The sequence below is a fragment of the Dendropsophus ebraccatus genome, chromosome 3 (genome assembly GCF_027789765.1).
Source record: "Dendropsophus ebraccatus isolate aDenEbr1 chromosome 3, aDenEbr1.pat, whole genome shotgun sequence".
Lineage (NCBI taxonomy): Eukaryota > Metazoa > Chordata > Amphibia > Anura > Hylidae > Dendropsophus > Dendropsophus ebraccatus.
Genome location: NC_091456.1, coordinates 132,387,456 through 132,403,717, shown reverse-complemented (window position 1 = coordinate 132,403,717; position 16,262 = coordinate 132,387,456). Strand labels below are relative to the sequence as shown.

The 16,262-nt window shown below is 41.3% G+C and overlaps 1 protein-coding gene across 5 annotated transcripts in view; it reads left to right on the top strand.

The window, feature by feature from the left end:
• The window catches only part of YTHDC2 (YTH N6-methyladenosine RNA binding protein C2), a 72,525-nt gene that overhangs the window by 41,650 nt on the left and 14,613 nt on the right, over window positions 1-16,262 (top strand). For all 5 annotated transcript variants that reach the window (XR_011362182.1, XM_069962699.1, XM_069962700.1 and 2 more), the window contains exons 14-23: window positions 1,811-1,989; window positions 2,491-2,587; window positions 5,370-5,457; window positions 6,523-6,603; window positions 8,663-8,745; window positions 11,545-11,650; window positions 12,542-12,661; window positions 13,073-13,345; window positions 13,494-13,620; window positions 13,696-13,901. Coding sequence is in view for 4 of the 5 variants with exons in the window: in XM_069962699.1 (XP_069818800.1) it covers window positions 1,811-1,989; window positions 2,491-2,587; window positions 5,370-5,457; window positions 6,523-6,603; window positions 8,663-8,745; window positions 11,545-11,650; window positions 12,542-12,661; window positions 13,073-13,345; window positions 13,494-13,620; window positions 13,696-13,901 (1,360 nt within the window). In the remaining variant the exon portion in view is untranslated. The remainder of the gene's footprint in view (window positions 1-1,810; window positions 1,990-2,490; window positions 2,588-5,369; window positions 5,458-6,522; window positions 6,604-8,662; window positions 8,746-11,544; window positions 11,651-12,541; window positions 12,662-13,072; window positions 13,346-13,493; window positions 13,621-13,695; window positions 13,902-16,262) is intronic.

Here is a 16,262-nt window from a genome sequence, read left to right as displayed (position 1 = left end):
AGTACTTTATTGTGCGTCAAAAAAACCGCATCCGTTTTGATCTGTTTTTTTTTTTATAATAGCAGTCAATGGAAAAACGGATCAAAAACGGATGCACACAAATGCATCCGTTTTTTGCAAAAATCGGATCCGTTAAACGGATGCTGAAAACGCAGTGTGAACCTAGCCTTACCACCCTGCAAGCTCTGTCTTTATGTCTGCTTTCCCTATGCTCAGCTGCAGTGTGGATGCAGACTAGCCTCTAAACTGCCTCTTATACACAGTATAGTCACTAAAAACAACATCCTGCAATCCTACCTCACTGTAGCAAACCTTCAGAGGTTCTGTGGCCACAAAATCTGCACAGGCTGTTTGTCTTCCTTGCAACTTTGTTTTTTTTTTTGTTTTGTTTTTTTACATAGGGGCAACATCAATTTTCTTGCAAATTATTGCTAACTTGCTGCACAGCCCTTGAATTGGATATATATATATATATATATATATAAGTTACAAGGGAGACAAACAGCCTGTGCAGACTGTGTGGCCACAGAAAACACTGGATTCATATGTTAGACAGCTCAGTGCTGGCCTGGGAGCTTCTAAAGGTTCTAAAGGTTTGCTACAGTGATGATAAAAAAATATATCTATATATATTGCAATATACAGTACAGTATTAGATGCTGCTTCAGCCTGTGTCCTTATGATGTGTTTTCTTCTGTCAACACTTACAAACAGAAGAGTAGTGTCGGGCCACATGCCATAGAGCAAAGTTTTAGACTAAAGATTTTGCACACAGGCAGCCAGTTGACAGCCATCCCAACCTTCCCATATACTTGCATGTTCGGCTCGGAAACTGTAGCAGCAATTTATATCACCACAGAACAAAGGATAAGGCATGTTGAAATCCTATTGCCCCATCCCTCTGTTGCCCCCCAACATCTGCCACTGGTAGAGAATGAGGTGTCCTCAACACACAACATGGTCCAGCTGACATTAATATGATTGATAATAAATATTATATTTCTTGCACAAGAGTTCTGTCACTGACCCATCACTTAATGTACTTAGGACATTGCAGTGATGAGTCTCCACTCCCCCTGTCTCTTCTAAGGCAGTGTCATTGTGAAAAATGTAGGCTTTATTAGGGGAGTAGGTGTTAAAATGGCGGACATCCATTGCATACCTACAGCTTGTGAAAGTGTACATCCAGCTTTAGACAATCCCTACTTTCTCTATTAGGGCATATTGATGGTAAGTCTGTAATTGGCTATTTACATTAGGCAATTTGTTATTACCATCCACCAATAATTCATGTGGGGATAGTCTGAATGTTCTTTAGTTTCTGGTTCTTAAACAGTTAACATTTGTTCTTGGGAGGTATATGATGTGTCTGGCAGTGGTTTATCTCCCTCCACCTGTGACAACATGTGTGTGTATATTTATGGTGGAGTTAAAGAAGACTTTTGGTCAGTCTTTTGGATGTAAATCAAGCTTGTGGGGGTTGAACATGAGCCTAAAGGGTCTTAACCCTACTATTCGTCACCGAGCCTACCATTGACAACCATTTCTTAAATAAAGTTTCCGCCTATCTGACTATTCAGGGAGAAGTCTGGATAGTTGAACAGGTGGTAAAATCCACGTGTCTACGAAAAACGGAGAACTGAAGGTTAGAAAACAATATTGAAAAAAAAAAGCATTTTGAATACTGACCACAGGTTCTCTTTAGCTGCCATCTGAACGAGTTTGTTAGCTGTAGTGCTTCTTAGCCTGGCAGGTGGCATTGGTGTAGAGATCGCTGTGGTAAATTTTTGCTCATTTGATCTTCGTGTAGTCCTTCCTTGGAGCCTGGCAGTCTAGATGAACGTTCTTTGGTGCAGGATGTAAGCAGCAGCTTGAGTTTGGAGGAACAAGAGCTTCTCAAAGCTTACCACTATAGTTTTGATGATGAAAAAGTGGACATTGACCTAATAATGCACATTCTTTATAATATCTTCCAGAATTCTGAATCAGGTACAGCAATTTACTGTATGTGATTGAAAATAAAAGTGCTGAATATGTGTATTAAGTGTGGTGGAATTATAAAACTGTCCTATATAGAGTATGACTATGTAGCTCTTGTATTGCAATTAGTATTCTATATATTTGAAATACTGTACCTGTAGACTTTGTATCGGTCTGTTTCAGTCATTAACTATACATATAGTAGAAGACATCTGTAAGTTGAACATAGATTAAAAGGTGCACATCCACATTTAGCCTATTATTTACGACTGGACCATTTCTCAAATGTTCAAATATAATTCAGTGTTCTACTTTTTCTCTGTTTTTTGCTCACCTACCAAATATATGCTAGCAAAAATTAATGGACAGATATTGTTAAAGAGGAATATTGCACCACTACACAGATTTAGCTATTGTCATGTGTATCTTGGTCTTTGATTTCACCTTTTAAAGCCCAGGCACTATGCTAGTCACTGAATTTGGGCCATGTTGTTTTTTTCTGTTTTGTAGGGGCCATACTAATTTTTCTCCCAGGGTATGATGAAATTGTAGCATTAAGAGATTGTATCCTGTATGATGACAAGAGGTTTGCTGAAAATTCTCACAGGTAAACAATATATTTACATTTTTTTAAAAAATTTTTAAGGCGCATAGTAAATGGTTACCAAAGCTAGAGGACTAGATGCTTAAAATGTCACTGTCGTTTAAACTTTCAAAATCTAAATCAACAGTAGATGTGAAATAAAGCAAGTTTGCAATATACATTCATTATTTTTGTCTTTGTTATCATGCTGTAAAACAAAGCTGAACTTACCAGATATCCAGTCTCCTGAAGGCAGATTTTCTGACTTGTGCTGGTTGAAAAAAACAGACTTAACACAGGAATTCTGGCTAGTACAGAGAGTCACGGCTCAATGTGTCCATGAGTCACATTACTGCCTTCTCTGTGAGCGCTCAGATGGCCTGGGAAACACTGGACTTCCTGTTTTCTAACTCAATGAGAAAAAAAAGTCAGAAAACAGGAAGTGCCATGTTTTCCATGACAAATAAAAAAAAAATATTGAATGTAAATTGCAAACTTGCTTTATTTCACATCTAGGTTTGGTTTACATTTTGAAAGTTTTAACGACCGGTACACAGGTAAGGGGGTAGGGAATATGTTAGCTAGCTTGGCTTTGATTTTAAATTGTTGACCTGTTCTTTACCATTGTCTAGGACATACTTGGGCTATATCATGCTTGTATGTTTTTAAAGGGGATTTCCAATCTTGTACATTTACCTAGAATTACTGGGGCCCTCGGGTTCTTGAGAAAAAGGTCGGAGTCTCTTGTTAGAAGCCACTACCAACCCATAATATGATTAAAATTATATTTAGAATGTTCTATAATTTACTACTGTGTTTTGATATGCAAAAATTCTTTTCAGACAACTATATACAGAATCGGGATGTATACTATTCATTAAAGGAGAAGTCCGGCCAAAATTATTTTTTTATATGTTATTACTTATGGAACGTTATACAATTTTCTAATGTACATTAATTATGGGAAATGCTCATATACTGCTATTTCCCTTAATTTAGTGTATCAGGAAGTGTTAGAATTCTCTCAGAAGCAGTGACGTCACAACGAGAGGTGTAATTCCTATGGAGTGTCCAGCAGGGGGCGCTCTCTATATAGAAGTCAATGAGTACCATTGACTTCTATATATAGTGCGCCCCTGCTGGACACTCCATAGGAATTACAGTGTATGTAATGTAATGTTATGCACTGTATTTTTGTAACTTCATGAATACATTTATGGAATACTTTGGGGAGCAAGTGTCCTTGCTCCCCAAAGTATCCCATAAATGTGTTCAATTAATACATTTGCTGGGCACCAAGCAGGGAGGGAGAGAGGTGCCATCTACCTCCCCCCTCCCTGCTCGGTGCTGGGAACATATACAAAGTACTACTCCCCCATTATCTGCAGATAATGGGGGAGTAGTACCTTTTGCTATCCCTATCACCGCCCGCTCCGCCGCTCGCACAGGGGCTCCTTTTCATGCCCCCCCGCCGCTCCCCCTCCTCCTCCCGACATTAAACTTACTATCGCGCTGTTGACTCCCCGCCGCCTGCGCCACTCCTCACTATCCGACCGGCCGCTGACTCCCAACCGCCCCATTCCTCACACTATCTGGCCGCCGCTCTCTGCTCTTGCATGCCGGCCGCGTCAGCCCGCCCCCACCCCGGCCGGGGACACCAGGAAGCGCTGTGCTCCCGGCCGGAGTGGGGGCAGGCTGACGCGGCCGGCATGCAAGAGCAGAGAGCGGCAGCCAGATAGTGTGAGGAACGGGGCGGGCAGGAGTCAGCGGGCGGCGGGGAGTCAACAGCGCGATAGTAAGTTTGATGCCGGGAGGCGGAGGGGGAGCGGCGGGGGGCATGAAAAGCAGCCCCTGTGCGAGCGGCGGCGGAGCGGGCGGTGATAGGGATAGCAAAAGGTACTACTCCCCCATTATCTGCAGATAATGGGGGAGTAGTACTTTGTATATGTTCCCAGCACCGAGCAGGGAGGGGGGAGGTAGATGGCACCTCTCTCCCTCCCTGCTCGGTGCCCAGCAAATGTATTCATTGAATACATTTATGGGATACTTTGGGGAGCAAGGACACTTGCTCCCCAAAGTATTCCATAAATGTATTCATGAAGTTACAAAAGTACAGTGCATAACATTACATTACATACACTGTAATTCCTATGGAGTGTCCAGCAGGGGCACACTATATATAGAAGTCAATGGTACTCATTGACTTCTATATAGAGCGCGCCCCCTGCTGGACACTCCATAGGAATTACACCTTTCGTCGTGACGTCACTGCTTCAGAGATAATTCTAACACTTCCTGATACACTAAATTAAGGGAAATAGCAGTATATGAGCATTTCCCATAATTAATGTACATTACAAAATTGTATAACTTTCTATTAGGAATAACATATAAAAAAAATTATTGTGGCCGGACTTCTCCTTTAAGTTAGCTAGAACTTCATTGCAAGGCAGGTTACGAGTTTCCTGTTATTTGTTTTGTAGATAAAACCTGGACTATCTGCGCGAATTAAGGACTTTGTCTCCTGAAATTTGTGTGTAACATTCTTTGCACATGTGTTTATCCAATGTGTCCTTGAGTTATTTGATTATGATATGTTATTATATAAGATCCAATAAAAAAGATTGAACAAGAATGAGGGTCTGGGTATTCAGACCTCCATTGACTGAAAGTTCTTTTATGTGATGGTAATGAATTAGTGATATGAGGTAAAAAAGAAAAGAAAAGTCTTCTCCAGTTTATACCTTTATTTGTGGATCCATTTAAAAGTCTGGGTTGAGCCTTGTTTTTTTCTTTTTCTCTGCAGGTATCAGATATTCATGCTTCACTCGAACATGCAAACTGCTGACCAGAAAAGGGTCCTGAAAACACCACCAGACGGTATCCGCAAAATTGTACGTGAAACATTCCATTAAAGTGAATCTGTGAGATGCAGTTCATGTTCCAAACTGCTTACACTGCTATATAATTGTTTAGGCAATGAGACACATGGTACCTTTCAAATATCTGTTCTTTCAAATATCCATTCTTTAATTCTCCAATGAAAAGTGTCAGAGAGACTTTCCCAAGCTCCTGATCTTCTCAGGCACTGGTTTGAAACTGCGGTCCTCTTGCTGTTGCAAAACTACAATTCCCATCATGCCAGAACAGACCCCCTCCCATGTTTGGAGCTCAGCTTGCAGCTGGCTGTCAGTCAAAAAGGTTCAGGAATGGGAAGAGTAGCTAGGAGGTATTCTAGGTTGCAGCAGATCAGAAGCTTGAGAAAGCATAACCAAGGAAAAAAGGAGAAACTATGGGTGTGCTTAATATTATAGCACTCCTAAAGTAATATAAATAGCTTGATTATAGTTAGGATAGGGCTAAAACCACTTTTTTTTTACACATTACAAATAAGGTATGTATTAATCCTCTCCAATGCTAGATAAAGCTACATCTTGTAGGGAAATGTGGAAATATTGTACATGAATAACTACACAGTAATGACTTCCCTGTGTACAATAGGCTATAAAACAATTTACAAGCAAAGTTATCTGATGTAATATTTGTACGCTTCATTTGGTATTATTGTCTTTTTTGTGTATGGTGTTTTGGTACTGTCAGTTTAACTGGCAGCTACTTGTCATTGTTGTATAAAATGTGAAAAAATTTCAATGAAAATGATTTGATCTTAAACAAAAGAAACTGTTTAGGCCGGGTTCACACTTACTGTATCCGCAGCGGATTTTTTACGCGGATGCGTTACGTGTGAACCCGGCCTTAATGTGATGCTAACTGTGGTGATAGCATATATCATAGTATGGTTAATAAAGGACAGTATACAATATACAGTATACAATATGACCAATATACCATGAAATATAATTAACACTGTCCATAAGGATAGCTGCTTTATTGTTTTTTACAAGCCTATGGAAAGTGTGAAGGCCAGATGTAACCTTAATATTTTGTGTGTTTTGTAGATACTTTCAACCAACATTGCCGAGACCAGTATCACAGTAAATGATGTTGTGTTTGTGATAGACTCTGGCAAAGTGAAAGAGGTAAGTACTGTTAAAGATTTAAGACACAAACAAGTACCATACACCAATAAGTGTAAATTTTAATGTTTAAAGCGACTCTGTACCCACAATCTCTCCCCCCAAACCACTTGTACCTTCGAATAGCTGCTTTTAATCCAAGATCTGTCCTGGGGTCCGTTCGGCATGTGATGCAGTTATTGTTTTAAAAACAACTTTTAAACTTGCAGCGCTGTGTCTAACAGCCGGGGCTTACATTAGTATATGCATTAGGCTGGCAGAACCTCTTCTTCCCTCCTCCCCACCCTTCTCATGATTAGGAATGCCCCAGGCACATTGCTTCCTGTTCCCCTTCTGTGTGCATAATGAACATGGGCTGGATCATTAAGACACCTGTGCAAAGCTGAAACAGCAGTAAATGTTCCTGGATCATTCCTAATGCTGAGGAGGGAAGGAGAGGTGTGCCAGCCTAATGCATATACAAATGTAAGCCCCGGCTGTTAGACACAGCTCTGTAGGATTAAAAATTGTTTTTAAAACAATAACTGCATCCCCTGCCGAACAGACCCCAGGACATATCTTGGATTAAAAGCAGCTATCTGAAGGTACAAGGGGTTTGGGGGGTCAGATTGTGGGTACAGAGTCGCTTTAATGCACAATTCTCTTGTTGTGGTTTTGTATTAGTGTATATTGATGCTTGGCTTGTTGGCAGCAGAGGGAATATGGTTTGAGCTCTCTGCTGTGTTTTTATTCCAGTGGATTGTAATATTCCAGTCGGATGAAATTCAGTTGTAAAAATTTTAGATATTCATGGAATAATTCAGCAATTAAAAAAAACTCCACAAACTCAAAAATAACAATCCTAAATTAGTGCATTCAAACAGTAAAAGTTTTCTTGATACACTTATTATGTTAATTATATTTATGACTTTCAATATGGAATAAACATATATCAAAGACTTAAAGCAACTCTGTACCCACAATCTGACCCCCCAAACCACTTGTACCTTCGGATAGCTGCTTTTAATCCAATATCTGTCCTGGGGTCCGTTCGCCAGGTGATGCAGTTATTGTCCTAAAAAACATCTTTTAAACGTACAGCCCCGTGCCCAACGGCCAGGGCTTAGAGTATCTGTGCCCTAACTTTGCACCACCCCTCTGTCCCTCCTCCCCACTCTCTTCATCATTAGGAATGGCACTGGAACATTTTCTCCTGTCTGAACATTGCACAGGTGTATTAATGATCCAGCCCATGTTAATTATACACACAGGTGAGGAATAGGAGACAATCTGCCTGGAGCATTCCTAATGATGAGGAGGGCGGGAAGGAGGGACAGAGAGGCTGTGCCAGCCTAATGCACACACAATCTAAACCCCCGGCCGTTGGGCACGGGGCTGCCAGTTTAATAGTTGTTTTTTAGGACAATAACTGCATCACCTGCCGAACAAACCCCAGGACAGATCTTGGATTAAAAGCAGCTATCCAAAGGTACAAGTGGTTTGGGGGTCAGATTGTGGGTACAGAGTCGCTTTAAAGGGAACCAATCAGCATGATTGTGCTGATATGGTTCCCTCCAGCACCCCATAGAGGTACTGAGCAGCTCACGGCATGTAGCGGCTGCAGCAGTAGCTTTAGTAAGCAGAAAAAGAAGTTTTAATTTGCTGGGCAATGCAGGGAGAAGGGCGGCAACTAGTCATCTTGGTGGGCAGCCACCCATAACTAGTCACCGCTCTCTGCCTGTCAATCATTATCGCCCTGCACGCTGACAGGCCCATTAGTGGCCTCTCTGCCTTTCAGCGTGTAAGGTGAGGACGATTGACAGACAGAGAGCCTTGACTAGTCACGGGTGGCTGCCCGTCAAGATGACTAGTTGCCGCCTCTCTCCTTGCCTCAACTTCTTTGTCTGCTTACCAAAGCTACTGCTGCAGCCGCGGTAAGTGCCGTGAGATGCTCAGTACCTCTATAGGTACCAGTCGTGCTGATTGGTTCCCTTGAAGCTCAGAAATGTAATGCCATGTGCGTAGATACTTGTCTTACTACAGAGAAATAGTACTATTCCTCTTTATTTTCTTTATTTGACAGAAATCTTACGATGCCCTGAACCATGTGACAATGCTTAAAATGGTTTGGATTTCTAAAGCCAGTGCTATTCAAAGGAAAGGAAGGTATTATTATGTAATTCTATGTTGTTTCTTAAATGTCTTGTTTACCTGTGAAACAGTAAGTCACAGCTTATAGTTGATCAGTGCTTATACAAGTGCATCTCAAGTTAGAATATCATCAAAACATTTTTTTCAGTAATTCAATTCAAAATCAGTAATTCAATTCAAAATGTGAACCAGCTATATAAAGTGATTACAAACAAAATGAACGTTTTCTAATATTCATTTATGTTCATGTTGATGATTATGGCTTACAGCCAAGGAAAACCCGGAATTCATTATGTCAAAAAAATTGAATATTATGTAAGACCAACTGTAAAAAAAGAAAACTATTTAAACACAGAAATGTTGGCCAAAAAAAAAGTATGTACAATACATACGCTCAATACTTCAATGCGGCATAGCATGGAGGCGATCAGCCTGTGGCACTGCTGAGGTGTTTTGGAAGTCCCAGGTGCTTTGATAGCTGCCTTCAGCTCGTCTGCATTGCTGGGTCTGGTGTCTCTCATCTTCCTCTGACAATACCCTATAGATTCTCTATGTGGTTACGGTAAGGCGAGTTTGCTAGCCAATCAAGCACAGTGATGCTGTGGTTATTAAACCAGGTATTGGTACTGTTGGCAGTGTGGACAGGTGCCAAGCCCTGCTGGAAAATGAAAATTCCATCTCCAAAAAGCTTGTTGGCAGAGGGAAGCATTAAGTGCTCAATATTTCCTGGTAGACGGTGGTGCTGACTTTGGTCTTGATCAAACACAGTGAACCTACCCCAGCAGATGACATGGCTCCCCAAACCATTACTGATTATGGAAACTTCACTTAGCCCTCAAGCAGCTTGGCTTGTGCCTCTTCACTCTTCAACCTCTGCTGTTGTTTATTGTTCATGAGTGGCTTGATGCTTGGAATGTGACACTTGTAGCCCATGCCGTGGATATGTCTGTGTGTGGTGGCTTTTGAAGCACTGGCGTCAGCAGCAGTCCACTCCTTGTGAATCTCCCCCAAATTTGTAAGTGGCCTTTTATTAATACTATCAAGGCTGCAGTTATCCCGGTTGCTTGTGCACCCTTTGCTACCACACTTTTTCCTTCCACTCAACTTTACATTAATATGCTTTGATACAGAACTCTGAGAGCAGCCAGCTTCTTTAGCAATGACCTTTTGTGGTTTACCCTCCTTGTGGAGTGTGTGAAAGACTACCTTCTGGACATCAGTCCAGTCAGAAGTCTTCCCCATGATTGTGTTGCCTACTGAACCAGACGAAGGAACATTTTTAAATGCTTAAGAAGCCTTTGCAGGTGTTTTGGGTTAATCTAATTTCCTGAGATAATTAATTTTGGGTTTTTCTTGGCTGTAACCCATAATCATCAAAAATTAACAGAAATAAACATTAGAAAATGTTTACTTTGCTTGGAATGGCTCAGTGTTTCACTTTTTGCATTGAATTACTTAAAAAAATAATAATAACTTTTTGATGATTTTCTTACTTATTAAGATGCACTTGTATTTTACTGCAAATTCATGTGGTAAGTTTAAAAAAATGTTCTGTAAAGTGCAACAAACAGATAAATGAAAGGTACTATGTGCCTCCTTGACATTTTAAACAGTGTCAGCAGTTTGGAACATGATTTACTGCTGGCAGATTCACTTTAAAGGATACCTCTCACCCCCCGTTCCGGAGTGACAGGCTCCCAACCCCCCTCTAGAGCCCCCTATACTTATACCTGATTGCGTCCCGCTTCTTGATCTGGTCCGGTGACTGAGATTTCAGCACCCGAAGCCCGGAGCGTGCGCGCTCCTGAGATGAGTCCGATGCTCATTGAGAATGAATGGAGCGTCGGACTCACCATTCATTCTCTATGGGCATCGGACTCATCTCAGGAGCGCGCGCCTGTTCTTCGGGCGCTGAAATCTCAGTCACTGGACCGGATCAAGAAGCGTGACCCGGCGCTATCAGGTAAATATAGGGGGCTCTAGCCGGGGTGACAGGTCCTCTTTAAGTATTGGTAACTTGTTATGAACACACAAGACCTTTAGCCTGCTTTGCTTAGCTATCTAAGGGGCTTTATGGTCAGTTCATAGTCAATGGTGACTATGCAGGTTCTGGAGGAAGATAGGAAGATAAGTGGAGACAATGGGGCACATTTATCATTAGGCGTACACCACAGAAAAAGCACAGATTTTGGCATTTTTGGTGGTGTATGCAAGAGGTGAATCCTACTCCGATAGGCGGGAGTGATGTGTGTGTGTGTGTGTGTGGGGGGGGGGGGGGGGGGGGGGGCGTTAAGTTGTCATGGTTTACACCTTGAAACCATGCAGAAACGTGCAAGTGTAGATTTCTGAGGAAGTCCAAGTCCCACTGGCTTTACTAAGAGGCTATAGATAGATATTTTGGTCTTCTACAAAGTAAGTTTTTCAGCGAAAATGCCAAATTTAGGTTATATTACATTAGGTACCAGTTGAGTGAGAATCATGAGATGCAATGGGTCCTGTAGATCAAGTACCATATGTGATAATGTGTCTCTTATTCCTTGCTGTTATATATGAAAGCTAATCTGTTTTTAATCATACATCTGATGATGCATTGAAATCAGTTGACATTTTTATACCCAAGAGGCTTGTGAAGTGCTCTGGATGTCAGGCAAGCCTGCAGAAATATAGATTTTGTCTATAATATATAGCATTAGAATCTGTTTTATGCTGTTGCCTTCATATTGATTACAGTTTGATCATGCTGTAAACCATCTACCACCTTTGAAAAATGAGATTGCTAGGAAACGCACTGATCTGTATGGTGATGTGTTTCAGGGCTGGTCGCTGCCAACCTGGTGTCTGTTTCCGCCTGTTCAGCAGACTTCGCTTTCAAAATATGTTGGAGTTCCAGACGCCTGAACTACTGCGGATGCCTCTTCATGTAAGAATTAACCTTCTATACACTATATAACTGAAGATGTCGATTTAAAAACTACTTTACAGTTCACATATAGAAGGAGTCTTCATAGACATTTAAGAAGCACAGAGAATTGATGTGTGGAGATGGCACATTTTCAGTGCAGTGAGGAGTGGATAGACTTCATGCCTGCAGAAGGAAACCATTGCAGTACAACTTTTTTCATTGGAAGACCTTTCAGTCCACTCATACTTATAGATCCTTTACAAATACCATTGGTATTCTGGTATATCAAAATTTTTCTGCATTTTGCTGGAGCTGTAAAAATAAAAACAAAAGATATTGACCTATCATGGTGCCCTGTGGTTCCCATTCCAGCACCTCCCAGTCCCTTTCTGCTTACAGCTTCTCTCTGCTTCCAAGCAGACATGTAGGAGCATGACCTTCCTGCTCAGCCAGCCAGTGGCCGCAGCGTTGTCTTGCCTTGGCCAGCGATTGGCTGAGTGCTAAGGTCCTCTTGGAAGCTGGGAGAAACAGCAAGCAGGTGAGGGGCTGGAACAGAAGCTGTGGGGGCAGGGATACTGTAGGTCAGTAGCTTTTGCTTTTTTTTTTCTTTTTTTTTCCCCCAGCCAAATCTAAAAAGATTTGTTATAGCAAAATACCCCTTTTAAAAACCCTACTATATTCATGAGTCACTTTGTAATTGATTTACATTTTAAGACTGAATGGAACAGTTCATGAAATTTCATCAAATTATGAAGTTAATTACTTTTTTAAATATAATATTATCTATCTAATCTAATTATCTAATCTATCTATCTATCTATCTATCTATCTATCTATCTATCTATCTATCTATCTTTATACAGTTTATTATAAGTCCCATGACACTATGTACATTTTTTATATTTAAAGGAGCTTTGCCTGCATACAAAATTGCTGGCACCAGCAAACTGTCCGATTGCTGATTTCTTGATGAAAGCGCCAGAGCCGCCACCAACTTTAATTGTTCGTAATGCAGTACAGATGCTAAAGGTGAGAGTAATGTAAAGTAGGTGTCTGTCATTTACATTACTTTAGTTTATCCAATAAACATTTTGTGGTTTTCTGTTACCTTAAATGTCACTGAAATGACAGTAATATAATCAACCTTAGTACAGTTGACCCATTCTATTTCGCCAATCTGCTGTATACGCCTGAAAAGCTCCTTGGACATGCGTGACGTGTCAGTAGGCCCCTATTTAGTCTACAAGGGCCTAAGGAGTTTCCTTTTGGCCTCCACAGGATAAATTATTCAGTTTCTTCCATTTGATTGCTTTGTCCTTTTCAGTTCTGCTGTTTTGAATAGTGCAGTCCATTTTTTTAAACATGTTGGAGGCCACTGTATGCCTTGAAAAATAGAAGATCCGTTTTATATCCATTAACTGAATTAATTTGTGTTCATAGACAATTGATGCCATGGAAGCTTGGGAGGATCTGACTGAACTTGGCTATCACTTAGCTGACTTACCAGTTGAACCTCATATTGGCAAGATGGTGCTGTGTGCTGTTGTTTTGAAGTGCTTGGACCCTATACTCACTATAGCTTGCACTTTAGCATATCGAGATCCATTTGTCTTGCCAACTCAGGCTTCCCAAAAACGTGCAGCCATGCTGTGCAGGAAGCGGTTTGCAGCGGGGGCATTTAGCGACCATATGGCTTTACTCAGGGCTTTTCAGGTATGAAATAATTTCTATTAAGTATATCCGTTCCTTTTATTGTTATTTTGGTTTATATAACATTGATTTTGTGTGTACTAACATTCTTAGATGTGCTTATTACATACTAAAAGCAAGCATTCGATTAATACTAAAAATGTTTTTGCAGGCTTGGCAGAAGGCGCGGAGTGATGGGTGGGAAAGGTCTTTTTGTGAGAAGAATTTTCTTTCGTCGGCTACAATGGAAATTATTATTGGCATGAGGACTCAGCTTCTTGGGCAACTCAGGGCTTTAGGTAGTCTGAATTTGTGTCATATTAAGAAAAATGTGACTGTATTTTCTCTGAATGTGTTTTTTTGTTTTTCGGCAGGATTTGTTAGGGCTCGTGGAGGAGGAGACATTAGAGATGTAAATACAAACTCTGAGAATTGGGCTGTAGTCAAAGCGGCCCTTGTTGCTGGCATGTATCCAAACCTAATCCATGTAGACAGAGCGACTATGCATCTTACTAGTCAAAAGGAAAATCGTGTGCGTTTTCATCCTGCTTCAGTTCTAAGCCAGCCGCAATATAAAAAGGTAAAATGGTTCATAAAAAGCATTGGGTGGGTTGATTGGTTTAAAGTGACACTGTCACCCCCTTTTTGCATTCTGACTTCTCTACACAGGTGATACAGGTAATTTTAACAGTTTTCATGCCTTATTTTATATCTTACGTCATGGTGCTTGTTCAAGTAAAAAGTGAACTGATTTTGCTAAGTGGGCGGGGCTTCACAGGGTCCCTCCGTGATGTCGTAGGTACATAGGCCCCCGCCCCCTCGCTGTCCATTGGAACAGGCTGGCCTAAAGGTTTAGGCCCCACCCCTCTAGGTCATCGAGGGGCGGGTTCTATATTTTGATGATGTCACAGAGGGGCAGGGCTAACAGTGGCACTGTGGGCGGGGCTAAATGGCGCTGCTGCCGTGAAGCCTCGCCCACTTAGCACAATCTGCAGTTGATAAACGGTCACTTTTTTTTTTTTTTCAGAATGCAAAAAGGGGATGATTTTGTCATGCAGTGACTACCAGATATGCTATGATATTTAAAATCTATACCAGTTCAGGGCTGGTGTAGATTTCCCTGTGCTAAATGGTTGCAGATTTATTTCTCTTTAGACATTTCTTTTATTTTTCAAAAAATTTACAAAGAGGAAATACAATATCTGCATACATATTAAATAAATCTGACTATAACAACACCAGACCAACCTATCATTCAGCCTATACCCTTTATGACAAGTATATCTCTAGTTGGCTAATCTTCTAAAACAACCACCTAAACCCACCCGATCCCCCCCCCCCCCCAGAATTAACAGGAATTAGTTCCCACTCTTCACCTCCTAGGGGCCTACCTCCTCTTCCCATTTAACTTTCAATCTAACCAACTGGACACCTCCCTGTTCCTGAATTAAAGACTTGTAAATAAAAGACAGGTTTTTCCCCCCTAGGCATCGCAGTTAACTTGCATGTGTATTTATAAGCCATACAAATTAGTTGCTATAAAATACACTTCATAGTTGACCATATCTCAATATATGGCTAACTGTTACCCCAAGTGTCAATTTGAACTTCTCAAAAGAACGCAATTTACCTTCCTCCACCATCTGATCAATTCTCTTTAAGGCTTTTTTTTTCAAAATTGTAGCTCACCTCCCTTCAAAAAATTCCCTAAATTAACATTACCCCAAACGGGTTCACAGGGTAAACTGCCTTTGACCCCCAAAACTCTCTTCAGTGCTTTCCATACTTTAGCGTACATAACTACGTGTGACAAAATTTGGTTCCTCCGAAGCCAGCCTCAACAGCCTCGAAGATATCTGTGTATTCATGGTCTATATTATTCATAACAAATTTTAGTACCAGTAAGTTTTGCCATTTTTTAATGTGGCAGATTTATTAATTGGTTACTTAAAGGGGTACTTTGGGCTGGGGGGCTTTTTTGTCTAAAGGGAGGAGGTGGATGAGGGCAATGACATCCCCTTACCTTCCCGGTTCCAGCGTCGCGTCCCAGATCGCGCTGCTCCGGTCCGCACTGCACGTCCACTTTCTGGTCTCTGCTGGGGCTTGAGATGTGACGTTTCAAGTCCGCTCAGCCAGTCAGTGGCAGAGGCGGGATCCCACCCTGTCACTGACTGGCTGAGCGGACTTGAAACGTGACCTCTCAAGCCCACGTCAGAGACCAGGAAGCGGCCAAGCAGGTAAGGGGACATCATTCCCACCAGGATTCCAGGTGCTCTTGATAGCTTGGACCCGCGGCTATTAGCGGGAGCAGTCTGATCGCTGCACCCGCTAATGAGTCATTTAGATGCAGCTCTCATGGCTGACAGCTGCATCTAAATTGCTATTTCTCCCCCATCCCTGGTGTCTAGTAGGCAGATTGCCCCCCCCGTCATATGATCGCGGAGGCGCAATCCGTTAAATTTACCTAGCCGTGCCTCAGCGTCTGAATGACTCTGATCCTGACTCGGTATTCTGTTGATTTGGTCTGCAGCAGACCAGACCAATAGAGCACCAATCTAATAGATCGGTGCTCTATTATATACGCAGCTTTGATCTCAATGGGAGATCAGAGCTGTGTATATAAAAGTCCCCCAGGGGACTTCTAATAACAGTGAAAAAAATATATATATATTTTTTATTAATAAAAAATCCCCTCCCCTAAAAAAATTTAAATCACCCCCTTTTCCTGTTGTATAAACAAAAATAAATAAATAAACATATTTGGTAATCGCCCTAAATATTAAATTATGCCATTCTTGATTCCACAGATAAATGGCGTAAGCGCAAAAATCTGCCAAAGTGCAAAATTGCGCATTTTTGGTCGCATCAAATCCAGAAAAATTGTAATAAAAAGTGTTAAAAAAGTTGCATATTCGCAATCAAGGTACCAATAGAAAGAACA